This window comes from Gadus macrocephalus, chromosome 2 (assembly GCF_031168955.1).
Source record: "Gadus macrocephalus chromosome 2, ASM3116895v1".
NCBI classification, from domain to species: domain Eukaryota; kingdom Metazoa; phylum Chordata; class Actinopteri; order Gadiformes; family Gadidae; genus Gadus; species Gadus macrocephalus.
In genome coordinates, this window is record NC_082383.1 from 11,288,980 (window position 1) to 11,314,949 (window position 25,970).

The 25,970-nt window shown below is 43.5% G+C and overlaps 1 protein-coding gene across 3 annotated transcripts in view; it reads right to left on the minus strand.

Moving 5' to 3' along the window:
• LOC132449263 (septin-9-like) overlaps positions 1–25,970 on the minus strand; it is a 74,788-nt gene that overhangs the window by 17,752 nt on the left and 31,066 nt on the right. For 2 of the 3 annotated variants that reach the window (XM_060040965.1, XM_060040966.1), the window contains one exon: positions 13,003–13,770. In XM_060040965.1, the coding sequence (XP_059896948.1) occupies positions 13,003–13,770 (768 nt within the window). Of the gene's footprint in view, positions 1–5,805; positions 5,962–13,002; positions 13,771–25,970 lie in introns of those variants that run through there. The other variant, XM_060040967.1, reaches the window with a different exon arrangement.

A 25,970-nucleotide genomic window follows, 5' to 3' on the forward strand; every position in this document is an offset into this window, starting at 1 on the left:
CTGAGGCTAGCAATGGGAAGAATTTATGAACTCACGGTACTGTTGCCAGGATGATTTGGAAATATACGTCTACCAAATGGGAGGCTTATAACATAATATTACATAAATAATCATTTCAGTGCTACTAGATTAATATGTCAGGGATAATGTGTAAAATGCCGGTCATTATTGAAAATAAGCCCCTTCAGGGCGAAGCAAGACACCTGCGCTTTGCGTCGGTGTCTGGTTCACCCTGAAGGGGCTTATTTTCGATAATGACCGGTGACGTTCTATACATTATCCCACTTATTACACGGCTACTTGCCAAAACTAAAAAATAACTTCACACAATGTGTCTTTTCACAATTTATTTGTTACCAGCATTCGTAGTGTTGATCAGCAGAGAAATAGTCCGCCAAAGACGTTGACGTCGCATAGCAACCGAGTACGCTGGGGTTGATAAGTTACCGGGACTACTTGCGGAGCGATACGAAAGACTGCAGTCAATTATACTGAATTGAATTATCAAATATAATTCACCGCCGGAAGTTGTGAAGGGCCCATACAAGTGAACGGAGAGTTCCACGGCATTGAGAAGAACCGTGTATTAAGCCCTTATATTATATTAGTATACAATGAAGTGAGTGTTAATACATTAATAAGCCCATACATTTTATTAATATTAAATAAAGTCAGTGTTACTAAATTAATAAGCCTATACATTATATTACTATACAATGTGAATACTACATTCATGAGCCCACAGTAAGAAACACTGTAAAGTTCAGGTTTTATAAAGAAAACCCTGTACAACACACTGTAGAGTCAACCTCTGACAGCAGTGCATACTGACGACTCTGGGAATGCGTGTTAATTGCAGTAATGAGTCAAGAATCCCACGGCTTTGGCCAGACAGCTTGCGGAATGTTTTCTGCCGCCACACAGTCATGAAACTTCTAAAAACGTAAAGAGCTGTTTGAAGTTGTATCTGCCTAGGGCAAATTCTACCAAGAAAAAAGAAGATTTGCATATTTTTGCATCCTTTAAAACTATTAACCATTGAAAAAGTCTTGCAAGAAATAGTACACAAAAAATCACCAGGGTAGATTCATCATTCTTAGGGTAATCAAGGGCCAATACACCGGTACAGTGGCTATTAGGGCTGACTTTTTATTCAATATTCGAATATGCATTCGAACATGACATGCGATATCCGTAATCGAATATATTTAAATGATTCGGTTTTTAAAGTGCATGTTGTGTAGCGCATTTTTTGCAGTCTATGATTAGACCGTTTGGTTTTATCTTATTGTTTGCCATCTCATCACAGTAGAAGGTGCGCTAGCGAATAATAGTATATCCTTTTTCAAAAATGGATAACGCACAGAGCAGCCAGCCTAAGCGGAAAATTGCGACCCAAAGTCCTCCCCGCAGTCAGCAACACGCTGCACTGGTGAAGAGACACAATCTGCAACAAATACCCGCTTCTCACAACATTGACCCGCAAATACCTGTGTGTGCCAGGCCCGTCTGTGCGAATGTATGTTCTCCACCGCAGGTTCCATTGTGAATAAAAAGAGAGCCGCACTTGATCCAGATCAAGTTGATAGATGGTGTTTCTAGCAAACAACATTAGGAAATTCATTTCTTGTAGACAGGCTATAGGCCTTACTTCTGCTGCTGTCTCCTGTTTAAGTTTTTACGTCATTGTTTGCGCTGTGAAATTCTTTTTATTTTTTATTTTTTATGATATGCTTAGTGGCACTTGATATTGATTAAGTTGATAACCTGTTTCAAAATACGTTTTTTTTTCAGACAGGATATGGCCTAAGTCCTGTTTATGTCTCCTCTTTTCACGTAATAAATTTGTGATTGAATCTCTGTTAAGTTTATTATTTATTTTTTTCTTTTTTTGTAGATATTCGAATATATTCTTATACATTGCTTGATATTCGATATGCGTTCAAACTAGATTTTTCTCAAAAGTGACAGCACTAGTGGCTATTGTCTGTGATATTAGCCCATACACCTCTGGCCCCAAACACATCTCGTGTTTGAGTTCAAACAAAAGTCTTGGGGTTGTAAATATAAGATAACATTAACTTGTTTGTCTCTTGAGTTACATGAAGGCCATATATTGATATTTTTGTACATTGTATAATTTAGAATGTAAAATTGCGACCCAAAGTCGCATGTCTTCATCCAGTCATTCCTATTGGTCTAGTTCCATAAAGGACAGATAAGCTGTCAACAGGTCTAGGTATGTCGCTATAGGGTTTGCAAGTTTGGGATGTTTCCCTGTAAGATAACTCTGAGCTGGTGAGCGTCACCAACACGCGATGCCAGATATAGCCCTCATCCCATTCTACTTGGCTACTGTGCCCCATGAGCCATCTGTGAATTCAGGTATGCCTCATAGATATTGGTCGCATAGAAAGTTTAACTTATTTCAATTAGTTACTTACTAGTTAATGCTACCAGTACTGGTTAGTACCACACACCTTAACAAGTTTTCCTGCGTACGTCAAGTCTACCGCATGCGTTTCGGATGCGTTTTAGTGAACGGGTTGGATGTTCTCTAGACGCAACCCAAACCTTCAACAACACAAGGTAGCAAGCCCTACACTTGGTTGCATTTTAAATTAATGGACTTCTTGTGAACTGCTACGCAATTACGCAACCAGTATGTAGGAGGCATCCCATGCCTATACTGAGACTAGAACAGTTTAGAATCCCTGCACTAAATTACCTCCTGGCATGGGATCAGGGGGTAATTTAGTGCAGTGAATCTAAACTGGTCTAGCCTCAGTACCCATATGTGTCATTATTCATTAGGTCACAATCCAAAATTAAATGTATATTATTATATTATATCAATATAGCGGTATTCAACAATGCAATCATGTACTGTTAAATACATTTAGCAAACAAAAAGCTGCAACAATTGGGACTAAAGTCAATTAAATAATAAGCCATTGAAACATGGGCTTCTTTCTAAAGACTAAGGTTTGGCATATGCTTTGCGACCCATTCGAAATGCAAACTTATTGGTCGCTGCCCACCAGTTCAGAATCACTAACTTAGGGGGTACCACAACACCATTCATTGGCCCAGTATTTACTGCTCAGCGGAACCAGGGGGGCTTGGTGCTGCAACCAAGGGAAGCCTTTTCTATCTGGCACACACAGTGCAACGCTGCAAGACTGAAATACGCTCTATTAAGAGTGTCTTCTGCAAGAGAAGAATTTATGAAGTGATTGACCCACCTACACTGGACAAGAGGTAACCAACGGCACCCTAATGGAAACAAAAGGATTGCAGAAGAAGGACAGTGTGAAGGGGCGTGTGGAGAACAACAGGGAAAGTTATCTTGCCTGCTGGTTCTCATAGAGCTCGATTTACCCAAGTGCTAAAGTCATCACTTCCTGTGTTATTAGGATTTCCTGCTTTTGGTTTGACCACAGCAAGTAAAAGTACAAAAAACACAAATGACCCAATACTTCTAGTAATAAAACCTCCAAGAGTTGTGGGTGGATGACTTTCTCATACATCCATATCTATACTTTATAAATCGTTATTATTATGTAAAGAATGAACCATCTCTAGACAAAAATGTATAAAGAGGCAGTTCAAAGTTTCCTGTCACCTCAAACATGAAAAGTTCCGTGATTGGCATCAGCCAACCGCTTTTCTGTACAGTCAGCAATCTACTGTTATAATACTAGACTGCTTTGTTTAACAGCAGGTCAGCATACACCTGATATCCACACGACGTGCAGATTGCAGATATTGTGAAAACCAGACAATACAAGCCACAGACGATGATGCCACAGTGATGATCAGCATTTCCTGGCTCCGAAATCATAACAAATATGGCGTTCATTAAAGGGTTAATAAACATTAATAAAAGGGTGGGAAAGCCCCACAACTTTTTTATGAAGTTATAAGATGGGGGATATCTTCTGCAAAATACAATATTTCTGCTTCTTCTGGCTAAACATGCTTTCCAGAGTGCTAGTTTCCTATTGCCTGCAAACCTACCCCGAGCAATTGTGAATTGTGATGTGTTTTTTTTCTAAGAATCTGTTTTCTAAGAATCCCAATGTATCTGCTCTTTCTTATAACTTCACGTCTGTCACAACTGATGTGATCATGTTTATTTTCAAACTCATTGGTGGAATTTCTTGGTGACGATACCCAAACTCTTACCGTAACAGCTAATCAGTCGAGTGCTGGAGAACTGCGACAACATCAGTGCAATACTTTGCTTTTCAAAGTCTGCGATTAACAATGCAAAGCTTGCACACACGCACAAATGCTGACCTTTTCAATGTCCCGTGCACAGCTGGTGAAAGGCCACTGTGCCTGCCCTCGTTGGGAAAACACAAGAAAGAGCCACAAAAGAGCTATTTTCCACTAACAATGTGTGTGCACATAAGAGGAACAAGGGGAAGAAAGGTTGAGAGAGTCAGAGTGAGACTCGAGGGACCACAGGGGCGGCTGGTGAAGGTGAAGGTTGATTGGTTGCCATGGATGCGGTATCTGGTGGGATTCCCTCAAGGGATTTTTGGATCTGGATTAGTTTGGATTAAAAAGGTTTGCCACCTACAACACACAGGTCGTCTTAAATCAGGGCTACGCACGAATGCACGCACACAGGCACGCATGCACGCACGCACGGACGTACGCAAACACAAGGCTTTTGGTAATCCCAGTCTAACATACAGCAGTGGCTAATTTCCCATTTGAGATTAATTAAGTACATCCATCTCCTCATACTATTCTAATTGTGCTACAAATCTGACTCTAAATGGTTTTAATAAATATATAAAGAGGGATGGATTTCACTAAGCTTCACTAACTTGAAGTTGATTCATTGGTTGCAGAGCAATAATACTTTTCATTCAAATGAAAAAATCTGTTCAAATTAAAATATCTATATATATTTTTCAACATTTGATTCATGTAGAGTTAGACAGGAGGTATGGGAGAGAGAGAGTGGGGAGGACATGCAGCAAAGGGCCAAGGGCAGGAATCAAACCCCAGGCGCTGCGGTAAGGACTGAGCCTTACCGTGGCCTTAATTCTTGAGTTGATTGTCATTTGACCCAGTATTCCTTATATGAATGCAAGAAAAATAAAAATGGCAATTTTCTAACACTATAATCTATAAAAAAATGCACAATGTAGTTTGTGTTTAGCTACATAAGCTAACCGAACACAGTGAGTCTCCATTCACTGCTGCCTAAATTCTGCATGGTCATTGTGAGAGCCCTTTAGACTCAATGCTAATGTGTGTAAGTTGAAGTGAAACGGATTATGACAAGAAACCGGAAAGCTTTTTTTCTGCACAAATACTCACACACACACACACACACACACACACACACACACACACACACACACACACACACACACACACACACACACACACACACACACACACACACACACACACGCACACACACACACGCACACACACACAATCATTTGCCAATTCCTTTGCTCATTGCATATTAGTTTGCTAAGCCCTCAGGCTCTTTTTCATAGCATCTTAAATATCAGTAAGGCGAGGTATACAAATAGCACGTGAACTGTCTGCTCACCGAACCTGATCCGAGTGGATGAACACATAACTGAAGACTATAAAAACAACAAGGAAACTAAGACGGTCTGCTGAACATGAAAACAAGGAAAAAACGAATACTTGAAAGAACATGACATGACTTTCTACCTTTCCCTCAACGATCAAACTCAATCGGGCACCCACACAAACACAACAACAACACACCCACACATTCATCCCGGTGTGTAGAGGAATGCTCACCGTATGGCGTGTGTGTGTATGCGTCGTCCCCGGCAGAAGCGCAGCTCTCCAGTGCGAGAGACCAGAGTCGACTGCTCTCCCGAAGCTCACAGGCTGCTTCCTCCCGCCCACCAATGTCATGTGACAGAGGACCCACAGCAACAGGACACGCCCACTTCCTTTAGACACCAGAACCCAACCCTCCCTCTGCCTTCCCAAAAACATTCCCTCCTACCCTTAAGTGAGGCCGACTAAATGATTCAAATTGAAAATAAAAAAAAGAGTGGCAGAGAACAAGATGGAATGATTGGCTGGAGAGATGGAGGTAGAGTGTGTGTCAGTGACACACAAGCACAATACCTTTATCCAGATGTGAGGGTGAGTGGAGAGGTTGATAGAATAACAATACACAATTTGGACAAGGCATGAAACAGGAGGAGAACAACATTTAAAGTGTGTACGCGCCTGGGCACGTGCAAACCCCAATTACCTGGCCTGACCCTGGCCATAGCCCCAGGAGATGTGGAGGGGGCCTCCCTCAACATCCCTCTCATTCCAGCATCACCATGATGGCCAACCTGGAGGCAGACTCCCACCAGACCCAAACCGGCTGTACTAGTTGTGTTTTACAATGTAGGAAAACGAAGAAAAAAGCCCTGTCATTGTGTTCTACTTCCCTTTTCATCTCGCTGCTCTCTGAACTGTTTCCTCAACAGAGCAGTAAAAGCCCTGTGTTTAGAGGGGAGACTGCGGATAGATCAACCGACGCCTGGGGTTTTACCAGGCCTTGGGACCTTGGAAGGGGGGTTTCTCTGGAGCCATGTGTCGAGACTGCCTCAAATCCCTGTGGCAGTTGGGGGACGTACTTCATTGTATGGGTGAAGTCATAGAGAATCCTTACATACTACTATTACCTCAGATATTTAGTCGTGTATGAAAGCAAACCCTTTCATACAAAGTTGAAGTTTACATTGAATTCAGATTCAGGTCAATAGGAGCAGGTAGGTTGGTAGGTAGTTAGGTGTGGGGTATGACCCAGGACCTTTTGTCTGGAGATCGAAGACCCTAGCCACTACACTTCCCTGACAAAAGGTCAAAGAGATTGTTTAACCTATAGATCCCTTAGTGGTATAATAGTCATGAGTTAAGCCCTCAAATTAGCAGGGAGGAAGGCAGTTTGCCATCTTGCTCAGGGATGCCTTCAGATAGACTTTGCTGGGCCTCAAACGAGATTGAAGGTAGGAAATGGAACGCAACAACCATGCCAAGTTGAGGGGGACTAAAAAGTGTAATCTTGAGCCACCCATTGAAAAGGTTATTTTGTCTGGGATGTAAAACAATGATTAAAAAGTTGAAAGATAAAATAACTAAATCAAATGCATGAGCCACTGATTTTGTCGCAAGTTTCATTGTTGATGAGTTCGTTTTTACAAAGGAGCAGTATCAAAATACTGTTTAAATCAAGAGTCTTTCCATCAATGCTCCCCATATCCCAGCCAGTCAGCCACTCTCTCTATCCCCCTCTGTGGTGTGATCACCTAGGCTGTTTTCCAAAGCCCCCCCCCCCACCCCCCAGAGGCCACATTTCAGGGGTCCAAGAGAGAAATAATCCCGCCAACAAACACACACACACACACACACACACACACACACACACACACACACACACACACACACACACACACACACACACACACACACGCACACGCACACGCACTCACACACACACACACACACACACAAACACGGAAAATAAACTGAACAACGAATCTAAATCTGTGGCAATGAATGTTAAACATTAAATCAATTGACCCCCAATACACGCCCCGACAGAGTTTCTCCTGAAAAGACCCGACTTCAGCCGACTTCCCTTGCTCACTTACACGTAAGCCCTGCAGCTCCAAACTGGAGCTGCTGGTCGATCCAACAGCACTCGGCTATTAAGACGAGTCAAATTACAAGTACAAGAGCACCACTGAGGATACAGACTTTTGGTTCCGCCTAACTCAGATATCCTCGACTGAGTTTATTGGGTTCAGAGAGAGCAAAGATGGTGGGCAGCAGAAGCTGTTGGTTTTTCCGGCCACCTGAAGGATGTTAGCTGTGCCCAAGGGCATGCATAACACACGGCGCCCTGGTGAATAGCACTGGCATGAGTCCATGACATGAGTGATGATAGGAGTTGTACCTGTCAACTCGGAACGGATAAGTTGGGGAATCGGGGGATATGATGCTGGGGGGAATCATTGACTGTAAAAATGATAGAAGTAGCGGTCATGACGTAACCCAATGGCTTACAGAAGTCACCCAATGGCGTATTCGATTTCACGTTGTGGGCACTGATATTGCTTGACATTTTTTTGCAACCAGCAGAGAATGCGATCCATATTTGGCAGAGGGCAGAAACTGAATGGCCACCCTGCAGTAGTTCATGGTACCTCTACAACTTTAGAATTTGGAGTTGAGCTAGCCACCTAGATTCTAACCAACTGAAGAAAATGATGCATTAACTTTATAGAACAAGAATGAAATACAAATTTTCCCATTGACTAGAAATGGTTACCTGTCTTTTGGATTCCCTTCACAGGGAGCCCCCTGTGAGCCCGCTAGGTAAACTATGGTGTTCATGGGAAATGTTTAGGAGAGCAGAATCAGCACAGAGAAATGTTGTCTTTGTATGCCTGGTCTTCCATCAACAGGTCATCATCATTATGTGATCTCTCGCTCTCTTTAGCTCCCTCGTTCTCTCTAGCTCCTCACTCTCTCTCTCCATCTGTTGGTTATTATGAGTGTTGCAGCAGTATACACAAAACATTAGGCTGGCATTATACATATTCATCATATATATCTACATAAAAAATTACTTAAATAAATCAGAGAGAACAATAAGCTGAATTACCTTCAATGCCATTCCTGGTTTCTTATTTTTTTTATTGATTTGCAAATTACATCTGACTGAGATGTAATTTGCCCCAGTGTGTGGGAGTTCTTGATGCACTGCCTCCTGCCTCAGGTCACTCCTTGTGTCCACCTAGATCTGTGCTGGATAGATCAGTCTACCAGCCTACCCAGTGGACTGAAGTAAACGTTGCTCATCTATCCAGGCTGGTAGACTGATCTATCCCGCACAGATCTAGGTGGACACGCCCACTAGTGATGTCATATGGGGCAGATTTTTGAAACGGCTTGTAAGGCTAATCACACTCACACCTGGTGGTATAATATGTCCCCTTTAAGGTAAGTAAGTCCTTTATTAAACAGTAAATTACGCATTTTGCAGGTACGGGATCATAAGCGGTAAACAATGCTTATTAAGGTTAATTAAGTCCTTTAATATACACTAATTAACAGTTAATGAGTACTATATGTTGTCAAGGTTGATAAAATGCGAACATGTTGAGTGATTGATCTGTTTTGTGCCTCATTTCAGATCCTTTAAAGGTTTTTATTTTGAAGGTAAATACAGAAGTTCTGCTTATGCAAGTGGTTTATGGCTTGACGGCCATCGGGAGGTTCGGGATATTCCCCGAAAGGGGATTATTATTTTATAATATTATATGATATCATATTTATATTTGTTTTAATATTTTTTTCAATTTAAGATGTAAAATTATTTATTTGGGCTGGCCTGCTGGATATTTGCAAACAGCGCAAAACAGAGCTGGCCTGACCTTAAAACAGGGCCGAAACCGTCCATTTAGATGGGTTTATTTACAGTAATTAAACAATAATTAGGAGGTTCTATTGGGTGAAATCTTAATTAATGGAGTAGTAAGGGTATAATAAGGTTATACAGAATAAGGTATTAATACGTGTCAGATAATTACTAATAAAGTGCCAGTATGTCCCTAATAGGCATATTAATAAGCACCTAGTTAATGGCGAATATGTGTATCCTAATATAAAGTGTTGCCAAAAGTTCTTGGATTAAGCTTCTTAAATTAGTCAGAATAACAGAATACTGCATAAATACTATCTTTATCTTTATACCGAGAATATTATGAGTTTACCATTGTCATTAATTCTCACTGTTAGTGTATCTCATAGGATTCCTTAAATGTTGGTAATTAGTTATTGTTGAACAGTTCTGTAACTATAGGGCATCGAGAGAAGGTATCTATATAACAGTGACACATTGAAGCCCCAAACACAGATATACAGTATATCGGTCTGGATGGTTGTGCAGCTATTGAATCTCTCACTAAAAACCAGCCCTCTCCTTTTGATACAGCAGAACAACACATCACACTAGTGTATCAACAACATATGCATATGGTATAGCCCTTAAGCGCTGAGCATCACCCTACTCTAGAATTGCTAGACCATTGTTCATCTCCATGTAATTTGTCTTAAATGAAGGTCATACTAATGACCATTAAAACTTGCTTCTACGTTTCTGACTTGGCTATTGTCAAATGTTTAGAACACAGAAATGCATTCTGATTCCCAGGTTAATGTATAAGCAGACTCTGCTGCTAAACAGCTGGATTTAAACCTTCCCTGATGGCCTTAGAAGGCCTACATTTTAAAGTCAGTGCAACTCGACTAGTACCAGTCCTCTCACTTGGTGATGTGGCTACTGCAGAATAGTGCCCACACTTGAGAAGACAGTTAGTCTAAGATCAGCTGTGCACCCTTGGAGCCTAGCTTGTGGTTCCACCCTGATGGTAAGTTAGTAGCCCCTCATTTGGCCTTCATGCTCTGTGCCGGCTGGCACACGACTCTTCACATGGAGGAAAAGGGAGGTTGAACCATGCTGTTCAGTTCAGGTTTGATATGTGTTCAACATGTCATTTAACAGTTAAGATAACCCAACTCACCATCATTCTGCACCATCAGGATCTTTGAGACTACATTCACACACTTTCTTTTAAACCCTAACCACTTTCCTCAAGAGACTTAGTTTTTGCTTACAGACAGACCCACATTGTAATCCTGGTTAAATAAACACATACATCTCACGTAATACATGCATACAGTCAAATGCATGCGATATATGAAAGCCATAGCGACATTATACAGTATAAAGTTGTTAAGTTTAGAAAGCTACGCCTGTTTCTAGTGAAGCATTGCAAACATGGAGAAGCGTTGCCAGAAAATTAGAGCAGCCTCCTGCCAAACGTACCTTCCCTGTGTGTTCAACCGATCGATAACTGCCGTTATCGATCGGTGAAATAGTGGAGAAATAGTGATGCTAAATAACTCAGATTCAGTCATTGCATTGAACTGCAATAAAGGTTTGCATGAACTTGACCATTACTATGTGTCGTGAAGTGTTCTTTAAAGGGGACTTATTATACCACCAGGTGTGAGTGTGATTAGCCTTACAAGCCGTTTCGAAAATCTGCCTAATATGACATCACTAGTGGGTGTGTCCACCTAGATCTGTGCTGGATAGATCTATCTACCAGCCTACCCAGTGGACTGAAGTAAACATTGCTCATCTATCCAGCACAGATCTAGGTGGACACACCCACTAGTGATGTCATATTAGGCCGATTTTCGAAACGGCTTGTAAGGCTAATCACACTCACACCTGGTGGTATAATAAGTCCCATTTAAAAAACTATGGGTCATGACCCTTAACTGAATCAAAACTAATAATTTGTTTCTGGGAAGGGGGGCATGGTGCATCTCCCCAAAGGTGGGTAATGGAATGGAAACACCTTGGGATGCCCTGACCTCCCCTGCTCATTCCAAATGTGACTCGCCGGCCCAAGATTGCAGCACATTACCACAGTTTGACCTATATAGCTCATTTCTTGGTTGAGGTTGTCAGAACCAATCCGTATGGCAGTGGGCTTCCAGGAGACCACGGGACTAAGGGGAGGAGCTCGGTTTAGGAGCATTGGCGTGGGCTGGCCAACACATGTTTTGCAGGTTAGTCAACAGTGGCCGGGGCTCAAAAGCAACAAACGGGGTCGTTAGTGAGAGCGAGCGCATTTATACTTGGTTTACCTCATCCTTGCTCGACATTTCAAGTGTCACATATTCATGAAAGTGCCCAGGCATTATGTCATCGTTGACCGACCACATGAAATGAGCAACCCGGCGACATCCAACATGGGCTGAATTATGTTTCAATTTAAAACAAATCAAAAAGGAATATCTGTTTACAAAGACATTGTCTGAAACCACAGTGCTGGACAATATGCAGTGTATAATGACCACTGCAGAATGCACTGTATATTATGGAGCCCCTCCATGATCACCACTTTGTTTTTCCAACCCATGCTGGAGAATCTGATGAGCTAATGCTTGGCCACTGGCGTCTTGCTAACACTGTACGTGTCCCTTCTTTACAGCCAATCTCGGATCGTTGCTGGAACTCATCCCAGGCTGGCCTACATTCACAGAAAGCCTCACAAGTAGACTCGATTTCCACCTTGCAGTATAGAACTATAACTCCCTCATAAATATATGAGGGATTGCAGATAAATATAGAGAATCCGAGATTTTATGCATCCTGCTGTTCAGAAGTTGTCAAAGCAGCAGAAAAGCAATGAGAGCGGAATTAACAACTTCACCACCAGGTGTCATTAATACCCCTCTTTATATTCATTTCCGGGCTGCTTATTTCAGACAAAAGAAAAGGTGAGTAGTGTGCTTAGAGCTTAGTGTTCAAAGTGTGCTTGTATAATTATTCTATATATAAGCACAAAGTCAAAGACAAAAGAGTCAAAGAATATAATTCAAGTGATAATACCATCATTCAGTCAATATTATATTGCATTATATAAGAGCCGAAAGGCATTTGCTGTCACATAATTGTATCCAATGCAATCTAAAAACTGAACCAGAGTGTGTCAAAGCAAGAATGGAAAATGAGATATCCCAGGCAAATACATTTGTTAAGCGGGGCATGTTGCATAAATGTGAGCACAAATGCATGGGAATCAGAAGTGTTATTGTGGTGTTCAGTGCACAAATGCAGACACATCAATTTACAAAAATTATTAACATTTGATAAGAATTTCTGAACACGGCCCTAACCAAACATTCAGTACATGTTAGATGTATAAAGTTGCCTAAAAAGTTGCATAAAATAACTATTCTCCCCTTTATCTTTATTTTTACATGACCAACTTTAGTTTCCTCAGATGTTATTTATGTAGCACCAGCGAAGGCAGTGTATTTCAGACCAAGACCAATTTCAAACAATAACAAACCACAAAACAAAAATGGAAAAGCAAACGCACAACGGGGACAGGTACTCACTCTCTGTAGGTCTGGAGGCGTGGGTCTGGGAGACGGGGAACTGCACCCCCTCCCCCCGGGGCTCTGCCGCGGCGGGCGGAGGGCTGCTCGGCACTGGGGGTGGAGGGCTGCCGCCCCGGTTGTCGTTGCCGTGGTTCTCCGGCAGCAGCAGATCCTGCTGTCTGAACACGGGCGCCTCTGGCCTCCTGGAGCTCCCCTCCGTGGGGCTGGGCGTGGCAGGCTCCGGCCTCTTCTGCTGGGGGGGCTCGGGGATCCGGGTGCTGCAGGCCGCCGCGGAGGGCTGGGAGTCCGTCCTCCTCGGGGGCGCGGGGGGCTCTTGGGGGCGTGTCAAACTCATCTCTGCCCGCCTTTGGAGGGAGCTGGGGAGGGGCCCGGAGGAGCCGCTCTCTGGGTGGTTACTCCGACTGTTCAGGCCGACCTCAGGGCGCTTGAGGCCGAAGCGGGCGATTCCGGCACTGGGGGAGCTGTCGATCTGCTTGGAGGAGACCTCGATGGAGATCTCCGTGCGTCGGCCGGGGGCCGCATCGGGGTTCCGGCCTCCCGATAGGTCGATGCGCCTAATGCCCGTCTTTGGGGAGCGGGAATTGGAGGGCTCGGAAGGGGAAGTTCTGGAAGAAGAGTAGTCTGAGTTGCGGGAGCCGAGGTCGTAGCTCCGCTGGCTGGACGTGGAGGAGTTGGACGAGCGGAGGGGGTTGGTGGTGCGGCGGGTCAGGGGCGAAGGGTGAGTGGATGAGTCTGCCTCCTCCACCTCAAACGACCGCTTTAGCGCTGAAACACACAAGAAGGGCCGCATTATTACAAAATGCAACAAAAAAGTCTAATATTGTATCCAGGCTTTTTATAAGTACACAGGCCTTTAGCAGAAGAGCCTTAGGTATTTTGATCGGACTGTTAATCTAGTAGGCCTATGCCTACAGGTTGTTCTGATGGGAAGTCACTCCCGAAAATCATGTGATTCAGGATGTTGAGAAGAAAAACCCTGAAATTGAGAAGGTACTGATGCAACAATGCCATTGTGTAGGCCTAGATTGTCTATAAGGCTGGAAAAGGTCCATACAAAATCAGTACGCATCCATGGACCAACAAGTGTAAAGCCAGCCAACAAAACCCAATGATAAACACATGGAAAGATCTCAAATAATTTGCCACGTTGGGCATCACTAATAAACGAATATTTCCAAAGAAACTTATGGAGGCACAACCCTCCGAATACTGTTTACAGTTTAGACAGAGGTGCCAAAGTGGCAAAGTTACAACTTTGAATGAGCATATCCTACCCGATTTAACACGCTTCACATAGCTTAACAGCATAACGGTGAACTGAAAAATAACTTCCTTCTACAAATGATTTCCGCTCCTTTAACTTCAACAAAATCAAACAAATGGTGTTAATGGGCCCCTGCTGCCCCTGGCTTTTTTCAACGAAGAGTAAAGAAAATCTAAATAAGGTCACTAATTTGCATATTTATGATGAAACAAAATTGCATTAAAATCCTCTTGTTGTGTAGTGGCTACAACAAAGTTAAAGATATTAATCAAGTAGGCCAGTTTAGACATTAAAGAGGACCTCGTTTGTAGTGTACACGTTAAGTATACACTAGCAGTGAAAGTTTTATTACTTTCACTGCTAGTGTGTGTGTGTGTGTGTGTGTGTGTGTGTGTGTGTAGTGTGTGTGTGTGTGTGTGTGTGTGTGTGTCTGTGTGTGAGTGTGTTTGTATGTATATGCGCCAAACAACGTTGATGCAATATATACCTTAATGGTGTCATGGCATCGTTTTTTTCAAGAATTTTGCGGTGAATACAAGTAGCTATGAATGCTCTGTGAGTTGGTTTTGGTGAAAAAAATTCTCCGGTGCTCCTGTTTCACACTGTTCTAGTGTGGTGGAGGAGATGGGCGGGGAGGAACGACACGATTTTGGCTCTTACTCATGAATATTCATGACATGCAAATGCATCACCTCTGATTGGCTAACAGCACTGTCCGTCACAGCAATAAAACCAATTCAACTTCCAGAGAGACTCAGAGAGAAGGAGAGAGACACACAGAGAGAAGGAGAACGAGAGAGAGACACAGAGAGTTTGAACGAGAGAGAGACAAAGAGAGGGGGAGTAGGAGAGAGGAACACAGAGAGAGGGAGTAGGAGAGAGAGACACAGAGAGAGACACAGAGAGGGGGAGTAGGAGAGAGAGACACAGAGAGAGGGAGAAGGAGAGGGAGACACATAGAGAGACACAGAGAGGGGAAGCAGGGGAGAGAGACACAGAGAGAGTGAGTAGGAGAGAGAGACACAGAGAGAGAGAGGGAGAGGGAGAAAGAGAGAGAGAGAGAGAGAGAGAGAGAGAGAGAGAGAGAGAGAGAGAGAGAGAGAGAGAGAGAGAGAGAGAGAGAGAGAGAGAGAGAGAGAGAGAGAGAGAGGACCACTGGGCTCCTTGGGGGTTTCTGGTTGATTGAATACAGAAAGAAGAGCCGCCTCTGGGCACTGCAGCGTGGGCACTGTGGCCGGGGCATTGAATCAGAATATAGTGAGTTACTATTCGTTATTAATTACATTCATTATAACTTAAACATTTGTATTCTTCCGGTTAATCCTGGTAATGTTTCTCAAAAAGAATGTCCTTAATAATAAATAATAATAAATACAATGTAGTATGTCAATCAGTATATATGAAGAAAAGACACGCTTACACATAAGAAGAATCTTTGCAAATCAGTCGCTTCTCTTTTTCAAAAATTATAAACAGTGCTTTTGGATCGCTCATAGGCCGTTCAACACAACACCATAAAAGAGCATGAGCAACAGCAAGACAGCTGAACGATGTACTGGTCCCAGCTTCATACCCATAGAAATATGGCTATCACAACGCAATCCCTTCTAAATGTTTATTATGATATTGTTAAAAGCAAATTTCTTAGTAAAAATTGCACTGTTATTCAAGTAACTTTAATTGAGTTACACTTTGTTAGGTACATGCTTTTGCTCAAAGAAGCTACAGGTGGTAGACTGCGGACATTGTGGATTGAATCCAGATCTATTTGGCTGCGAAACCAACACCCTAACCATTGGCCTATTCTAACCTACATAATGAGTGGATGTTGATGTTTGTTGGGATGTTCACAGCTGAAGACTGAAGAGCTGGTGTGATTTTTTTGCAGGGAGCTTCAGATTCCAGGGTGTGTGTTATGGTGAGTTTGATATAATGATGTGTTTGGCTAAAGTGTGTGTGTGTGTGTGTGTGTGTGTGTGTGTGTGTGTGTGTGTGTGTGTGTGTGTGTGTGTGTGTGTGTGTGTGTGTGTGTGTGTGTGTGTGTGTGTGTGTGGATGAGGAGCCCCAATACAGGGTCGGCCTCACAGACACAGTGGAGACAGAGGCCCTGTCAGCTGCCCTTCTTTATGAGCACGCCTTTGTGTGAGTTTGTGTATGTGTGGCTGCGTGTGTGTGTGTGTGTGTTATGTGTGGCTGCGTGTGTGTGTGTGTGTGTGTGTGTGTGTGTGTGTGTGTGTGTGTGTGTGTGTGTGTGTGTGTGTGTGTGTGTGTTTGTGTGTAAGCGTACTTGCATGTGTATGTGTGTCTAAGCGTAATACGTGTGTGTGTGTGTGTGTGTGTTTGCGCCTTCCTTCCTGCCTGCCTGCCTGCCTGTGTTCATGTGTGCTTGCATGTTTGTGTATGTGTGTGCTTGCCTGGGTGTGTGTCTTTGTGCATTCATGTGTTTTCTTAACACAAATACAGTGCTGCCCTTTCCTGGTTATGAGTCAGAACCCAGTTGTTCTCCTGACCTCAGGTTCTTAATCATGGAGCCATTCTCATTGGGCCTTGTAGCATCTTTGGTGGCTGGACATATGATAAAACATTGGAGATGATTGACATACTGTTCTATTCAGGTCTATCACTTTTACAACAACGTTTACCCACAGGGGACTTCCGGCTTAGCGAACTATGTAGTGACCAGGGCAGGAATTTCACCGGCGGCCACGACGGCCATGGCCGTGATGCCCTTTCAGTAAATCGTATGCCCATCGGCCACTGTAGCCTTGGTGCCCAGCGCTCTGCTTGTTTTAAAAAAAAAAAATCCCCCCTGTCTGTGCCCTCTTAATAATAATAACAATAAATTTAATTTATAGTGCCCTTTTCATCCGAAGATCTCAAAGGGCTACAGGTTAAAAGCAAAAATAAAAATAAAAAGGGGATTTAAAAACATCTAAGAGTGGGAGCCAAAGGTTTTTTTAAAAAGAAATGTTTTAAGACCTTTTTTAAAACAATCAGTGGATTGTGGTGCCCTCAAGGTGTCAGGGAGGGCGTTCCACAGGCGTGGGGCGGCAACACTGAAGGCCCTATCTCCCATGGTCCTCAGTTTGGTTCTGGGTATGTGGAGGAGGTTAGAGTGAGTGGAGCGGAGGGAGCGTGTTGTGTTATGTATGTTGAGAAGTTCTTTGAGGTATGGGGGGGCATGTCCATGGATGCATTGGTGAGTGAGGACGGAAACCTTGTACTCAATCCGGGTGGAAACCGGAAGCCAGTGGAGTGAGTGGAGGATGGGGGTAATGTGCTCATGCTTGCGCACTCTCATCAGGATCCTAGCTGCAGAGTTTTGTACATATTGAAGCCTCTGCAGGCTCTTGCTAGGGATCCCGATGAGTAGGGCGTTACAGTAGTCCAGTCTGGAGGAGACAAAGGCATGAACTCGTTTTTCGGAGTCTGAGAGGGAGAGAATGGGGCGGAGTTTGGAAATGTTGCGGAGGTGATAGAAGGAGGTCTTGCAGAGGTGGTTGATATGGGATTCAAAAGTGAGCTGGGGGTCCATTTTTACACCAAGATTTGTTACTGTTGATGAGAGAGGGATATTTGAGCCAGAAAAGCTGATGCTGGTTATGGATGATGATTTGGTCTGGTGAGAGGTGCCGATCAGGATGGCTTCGGTTTTGGAGCTGTTGAGTTGGAGGAAATTGTGCTCCATCCATACCTTTATCTCCTCCAGGCACGTGGTGAGTTTTGATGGGGATGACGGTGATGTTGAAGGTGGGCTGGCAGCTGTGGCATTGACATAGAGCTGTGTGTCGTCGGCATAGCAATGAAATGAAAACCCGTGGCGGCTGATGACCTGACCAAGGGGGATGAGGTAGAGGATAAAGAGGATGGGGCCAAGGACTGAACCCTGGGGGACACCACAAGTGACTGTGTGTGGGTTCGATTTGGAGGGACCCAGGGAGATGCATTCTATCCGGTTTTTGAGGTATGACTGAAACCAACTGAGGGGAGTGCCAGTGAGTCCAGTGGTGAGGTGGAGGCGGTTCAGAAGAATGTCATGGTCGACTGTGTCAAAAGCAGCAGAGAGATCCAGAAGGATGAGGAGGGAGGGGGAGCCAGCGTCGGATGACCTCAGGAGGTCGTTTGTAACTCTTACGAGTGCTGTTTCTGTGCTGTGGGCGGAGCGGAAACCGGACTGGAATTTTTCATAGAGGTTGTTTAGTTTGAGGTGGTTTTGAAGGTGGGTGGCAACTGCTTTCTCAAGTACTTTGGATATGAAGGGGAGATTGGAGATGGGCCTGTAGTGTGATAGGACTTTTGGGTCAAGGGTGTGTTTTTTGAGCAGCGGTCTGATTATGGCTTTCTTTAAGACGGGGGGAAGGTGACCAGTTTGGAGAGAGTGATTTATAACAGAGGCGATCAGGGGACTTAAGACTGTGACATGGGTTTTTACCAGGGAGGTTGGGAGAGGGTCCAGGGCACAGGTGGAGGGTTTCATCTTCCTGATGATGTTCTGCACCTCTTCTGATGAAACCACAGGAAAGCAGTTTAGGGGTTGTGAAATGGCATATGTATATTGGGGAACGGTTTGGGTGGGAGGACCAGAAAGAGCAGAACGAATATGTGCAATCTTTGATTTGAAAAAATCCATGAAGTGATTGCACTGTTCTTCTGAGGTGCCAGTAAGTGGGGGGGATTGTGGTTTGAGAAGATGGTTGACCGTAGAGAAGAGCCGTTTGGAGTTTCCTGGATTGTTTCTGATGGCGTCAGAGTAAAAAAGTGACCTTGCCTCTTTAAGGGACTTTGAATACTGTAGTTGGTGCTCCCGGTAGATTTGATTGTGAACAGTGAGGCCAGATGTTTTGTATCGCCGCTCAAGGACTCGCCCTGCTGCCTTCATCTTCCGCAGCCCATCTGAAAACCAGGGAGCTGGGCGGGTGAAGGTGACTGCTCTGGTTTTAACAGGTGCATGGTGATCCAGGAGGCTACTCAGATGGCTGTTGTAGTAGTCCACTGCTTCGTCGGCTGATGAGAAAAGTGTGGAGAGATGCTGAAAGTCTGCTGACAGGTGTTCTTGGTTAATGTTTTTGAGATTTCTAAAACTGATATTTCGTCTAGGCTTGGAGAGGCTGGATGAGGATGGCAACTCCATAGAAATGATCTTGTGGTCAGAGACACCAAGGTCATACACCTGCAGGTTTGTGAGAGGGGCAGAGTTTGTGATGACCAGGTCCAAAGTGTGCCCCCTGGTGTGTGTGGGGACATCAACAAGTTGCTTTAAATTAAAGCAGTCCAATAGCTGAAGAAATTCAGCAGCAAAGCGGCAGGAGGGGGTATCGACGTGGATGTTCATATCACCTAAAATGATAACGTCGGCAGAGGATGTGCAGAAAGTTGTGAGAAGATTTGACATCTCAGGGATGAAAGATGTGTTCGGTTTTGGTGGTCGGTAAATAAGGAGGAACAGCACAGAGGAAGGGGGCTTACATTTAAAAGCAAGGCATTCAAATGAAGAGAGTACAGGCAGGGGCTGCAGAGATAACTCCAGATCACTGCGATGGATGACTGACAGGCCGCCACCACGACCTGTACTGCAGGCTTTCTGGAGGTAGCTATATCCTGGGGGACAGCTCTCATTTAAGGAGGAGAAAGTATCTGGTTGGTGCCAGGTCTCTGTGATGCACATAAAATCCAGACATTTATCCAGTATATGATCATGTATTAGGCAGGATTTGTTGCTGATTGATTGGGCATTAAAAAGTTCAATTTTGCTGCTGGATGAAACAACACATCTTGGCAGTGGACGTAGCAGACTAGAGTCCACTCCACGTTTTCCATCCAATTCCCTGAGAGGTGTTGCCATGGAGATGCCCAAACTACTTATCCAGTAGGAGACAACGCTCTGATGCCGTATGTGAGGTGCGACAAGTCGCGTGACTGACCAGTGAGCCGGGATGGCAGGACTTTTCGGTGGGTTGAGGAACTTTCTTCGGGAGCCTCTGTGGATATAGCGCCGACGGCGGAGAAGTCCAAGTTGTTTAATCACTGTAATGTCCGGTGGAGTGAAGACATTTTTGAGATTCATCAGCTGGTTGACGGAGTAACTCAACATAGTGGTGCCGGCGGCAACGGGGGGAAAAGTACACTGCAGGTAGTGTGCTAGCAGCAACAGGTAGGCAACCGCTAGATTTGAAAAGGTCTACTGGTCGGACGCGGATAGTAAAATAGTTTAAAAAGGTTAAAAAGATTTAAAAAAAACAATTTAAAAACAAAACAAAACAATGTTGTTTTGGCTCGACTGGAGAAGCGGCGAAACAGAGAGCGCCAGCGTCCTCCCCAACCTTCAATTGATTGCTGATTTACAAGGGAACAGGGAGACAAGGGAACTCTTCTGTCAAATCCACCCCGGAAATGGAATGGTAGTAGATGTACTTGATTGGTCAACACAACAGTAACGTCCTCAACAAGTGTGACCAATAAAAATGCAAGCGTTAAAGAGCTCTCATTGACCGGCTACCCGATCGGTACAGCACAGCGATCCCGAAGACAACATGACAATAAATATGAGTGTTTGAAAAACTATCTATATTCTGAATCAAATAGCTTTTCAGTTGCTTAGCTTTTTTATTGGCCAAGTAATGCGGTGGCGTCCACATAAGCTACATTTCCCCAAGCATTTCTGAAGCTCAAGCGCAGCAGCGCTTTTTGCTGCATTCTAAAATAAAACTTCTTAGGATCAGTAAGTCTGTTTGCCTGTTTTTTGTCCAGTTAACTGCTCCTGCATAATTTCAGCTACAGAAACCATTAAACTATCAAAACGTCCAGCTCTTTAACGACATGATGGCTATCTCTCAGCGTTTTTCAGCTTTTTAAACAATTATGCTTTTTCTGCTTTATTTTTTACAATGTAAGTCAATGGCCTTCTCTAACACTTCAACTACTTCATGCATTGTAAACTGGTTGTAAACCATTTAACAAATTCAACACACTTGTATCTTCAATAATCTGTAAACCGAATTTCGATTACCTTTATACTTTTTCAGTTTTCAGTTGGACTCAATGATTTACGCCGAGTTAGAGCGCGGAGGACCTGCAAGCAGTGTTGCAAGATTGGGGGGCTTTTCCCGGCAAATTTGACTACTTTTTACGACAGTGACGCTAGTGTTGACGTTAGCAGTGACGCTAGCGGAGATGTTAGCTGGGATGTTAGCTGTGACGTTAGCATTTTAGGGGGTCATCCCTATGTTCCCCGGGTCCTATGTTCCCCGGGTCCTATGTTCCCCGTTTTTCCCAAAATTGTTCCTATGTTCCCCTGTAGCCATACATACCGGGGAGCATAGGACCCTTTTTGGGAAAAGCGGGGAACATAGGACCCTTTTCTGGGAAAAGGGTCCTATGTTCCCCGCAATCTATCAATCTTTAAAAATATTTAAACTTTGACGCGACATTCGCGTGATGACAGCCAATCGGTGTTCAACAGCGTGGCCACTGGCCACTGAGTGACATGTGTAACGTAACGTGAACTGCAGCATGGAGGAGAAAGTGATTGTTGCCGTTTGCGACTCCCGGAGCTCTTTATATAATAGTATATAATATAATATAATTGTATAATAATATCACGGCCAAAAGCTCTGTGCGCCTCCGGATGGCCGTAGCGCGGGGAGCTCTCGTAGGGATTGGGCTTCTCAGGATTTGTTTACTGGCGTATGAATAGACTGCGTCAGGTTCTCCGACGTCTCTCCCTCTTCCACAAAAGGTAAAGACATGCAATGGTAGTTATCTCGGCCGGAATTTGGCAGTAATGGTGGAAAAAGTAACAGACCGGGGAACATAGAACCCTTTTTTTAAAAAAGGGTCCTATGTTCCCCAGTCTCATACAAAGAGGGGAACATAGGACCCGGGGAACATAGACACGCTCCCCATTTTAGCAACCATACTCTCGCAGTTGGTTTGTCCGAAACGCATTCTAGTTATAATTTGTAATTCAATAAAGATAAATTACTTATTGAAATTCTAATCTTAGAGACACTAATAGAGTTTTAACATTTAACAAATTCAACAAATTCACTCACACCTTTTTCCTTTTTAAATAGAATGCCAAGAAAGGACAGAGTGGAGAATTATCGCAAAAAAATGCTCTTCAAGATGCAGAGAAAAACCGCAAAGCAATGAAAATTTCTGTGTTACACTGTTAATTAAAAAGGCATTAATGCTGTTAAAAATGGAGTCTATTTAAGTGAAATCAAAATCATGTTTTTTAACTTATGGCCTTGATGCCCTGGCATTTGGCCTTTGTGACCTCAAAAAGATTGCCCCGCTGCATGCCAAGTGGCCTTGCCCCTAAAATCACGGAATTCAAGGCCTGGTAGTGACACATGCTTTTGGGAGCACCAGCAGAAAGTGAATTTATATATTTTTAAGGCACATTTCAGTCAACTCTTCTGGAGTATACTTATTTGGATTTGTCCTACGTAGTATTTCTTTGTATTTTGACCGGCTAAATGCCTCCAAAACCTGCGAAAGCTTTTACTTTGACAACCGATTCCGAAGTTAGCTCTGAACTCTGAATCCCCCCCGCGTTCTAGCAGATTGGCGGATATCTCAGTCTTATAAAAGTCTTATAATCTCACAATAAACATGTTTATTATGGTATTGTAAACACTTATAGATAGTCTTATTGGGGTGTGGCTCACGTTGGAGCGAGCACGGTTGCTTCCATCGTTTGGGGATGGGAACACTTGATGTGCAGGGGTGGATAGCTCCGGGTTGGGGAAAATACCAAGGAGGGGGTGGTGATCATTCTGGGAGTGGGGGGGGGGGGGTATATGTGTATGTGTTTTTTTTACTGTATCTCATTGTAGTAGTTTTTCTTTGACCTATAATCCAGTGTGCACTTTCATAAAACTATGGCAATGTTGCTCAGGCTGCTACCCATCCAAATGCGAGTATTATTATATACTCTGCAACAACTATTATGCGCTCTTTCTACCTCGCTTACATCATACAATGGCTAGTACAAACCTCTCGGTAGGATCAGAGAGCACAGTCACATTTTTCTCATGGAACGTTGGGGGAAAAAACGGGCCGGGTAAACGGTCGAGGGTTTTCTCCCATGTTGAAAAGTTGAAAGGGAATGTAATATTCCTTCAAGAAACACACCTACTTAAGGCTGACCAACTGAGACTCTCTAGACCGTGGATTGGTCAGATGTTTCATTCTAAATTTGAGATTAAAACAAGGGGGACAGCCATACTCATTGGAAAGAAAGTGCAGTTCATTCCTACTATGTCTATCTCAGATCCCAATGGTCGCTACATAATAGTAACAGGCATGTTGTATCAGACACCGGTTGTCCTGTTTCTGCACATAATTGGGATGACGTTAAATTCAGAAAAATCTTTGGTCTGAGCTTCCTGATTTGAATGCCCATAACTTGATACTAGGAGAAGATATAAATTGTGTTATAGACCCCGATCTAGATAGATCTAGCACCAGGACAGCTGTACCCTCAAAGATGTCGCAGGCCCTGTCCACTTTTATGACCAATAATGGTTACATTGACCCTTTTGCCCCCTACAGTCAAACAATACTCTTTCTTCTCCCATGTCCATTACTCCTACAAACGCATTGATAACTTTTTCTTTGATAAGGCCCTATTACCATCTCTGTCATCAGTAGGGAGGCACGATAAAAAATAAATAAAACCGATACCGATAACCGGTACTGACACAAGTTTGTCTATAGCCGTTTTCACACATGTCCTCCGTCTTCAGGAGGTTCGACCGTGAGGGTCATTCACACTTATTCACACTTGATGCCCGATATGCAGACATTGGTGTCGCTCAGACTAGGGATGGGCATAATTAATCGATGCTCGATAATTGATCGTTAAGAAATGCGTCGATCAATTTATATTGTTATCGATTAAAAGGACGTTGTGTTGCATACTGTGAGTCTTGAAGCATTTAATTGAATATAACCCTGCCGACTGGTGGAAAGTGAATGGAAGAAGGTTCCCCAGGCTGTCAAAGTTAGCGCGACAATACCTCTGCATCCCCGCAACTTCGGTCCCGTCAGAGCGGGTGTTTTCTGCTGCTGGACTGACAGTTACAAGGCTGCGTTCGCGTCTGACCCCCGAGCATGTTAACATGCTTATATTCCTAAACAAAAATATGTAGGCTGGAGTTACTGTATGCTATGGACGACAGTCACCACCGTATGTGAGTCGCTCTTTTCTTTCTTAATGTGTTGACTCTCGCTCCGCTTGGTGCCTCTTGGAGTCGTTACATTTTGCCAAAACTGTGATATTTTAGCAACAAGTCCAGCCTTATATATGTTCAATAAGGTATTGCTTTTAGATAGACTAGTTCATGCAATTGTTTGTAAATGGGTGGCTCATCTTTTTGTTGCGAGCCTTTTCCGCGCGCCGGCTGCAGGCATTATATGTCGGCCTTTCCCCCCCCTTTTTTTTCATAACAGTTATACAGTTTAATGCCCACTGCCTTTGTTTGATTATTGTTGTCCGATAAGTTCGCTACTTATTGTAATTGGAATAGGCTACAGATTTAGTCTTGTTGAATCGTTTCCAAACCTTTAAGAGCGCCTGTAGGCGCATTGTTCGGACTTTACGAGCGCCGCATAGGCCTATAACCTATAATGCCTGTATTTATTATTTTAAAACTGTTAAACAGTTGTAGGTCTTCAAGTTAACTGTATTGTATTAATTTTGGCCCATACATTATTGTTGGAATAAAGATTTCATTGATAAAAACATTAGAAAAAAAACATAGAAAAAAGTTAATGATTAATCGATAATTGATCGATAACTCTAGCGATGCTCGATCAAGAAAATTTCTTCAAATGCCCATCCCTAGCTCAGACATCATTAGAATCCACGGAGGGTTTAGGGGGGTAGGCTTTCAAGGGGCGGGATATGACGTAGGTTCACAAGAGGCGGGATAAGGACGGCCCCTGTCACTCAGGTTTGTTTTGGTCTGACAACAGACAGCACGGAGGCAGAACGGGCAGATCTCATCGCGATCATCTTAAATGTTGCTGCAGTGATGCATTATATATTCCGTTGCATCCGCAACATCCGCAACGATCGATGAAAGATTGGAGCATGAGTTACAGACAAATAGAATAAACTACGAAGAAGAAAGGCGTTGCGGCGACTGCGTTACCGGACAAAAGAGAGCGTATTTTTTTGCTTAATTTCACATCTAACAAATACTGGGACAGATGTAGTATATTTCTGTGTTTAACTGGGAAAACTGGGAGTGGAAGGCCGGGACCCTAAAATGTTCAGCTAACTGTTGTAGATAATAATTGTTACGAGAGTAGCGTATGTGTGTGTGCGAGAATGCGTGGTAGCGTGTGTCTTTATTGAAATTATGTAATCATTTCTGTTATCGGCCCGATAATTATCGGCCCGATAATTATCATGCGCCCCTATTCCTCAGCTAATTACACTACTATAACAATATCGGACCATCTTTGAACTTATTTTTAAAATCTATCTAAACCGAAAGGGGCTCGCATCTGGAGACTAGATCCTACCTTGCTTGAGTCTGCTGAATTTTGTAACGTTGTATCGCAAGCTATTGACCTCTTTATTGAGACTAACAGAACGGATGAAACCTCACCCTCACTGTTATAGGTGAAACGGCGGCGAATGCGAGGGCCACAATTATCTTATATACCGCCTCGCAAGTCTTTTTTG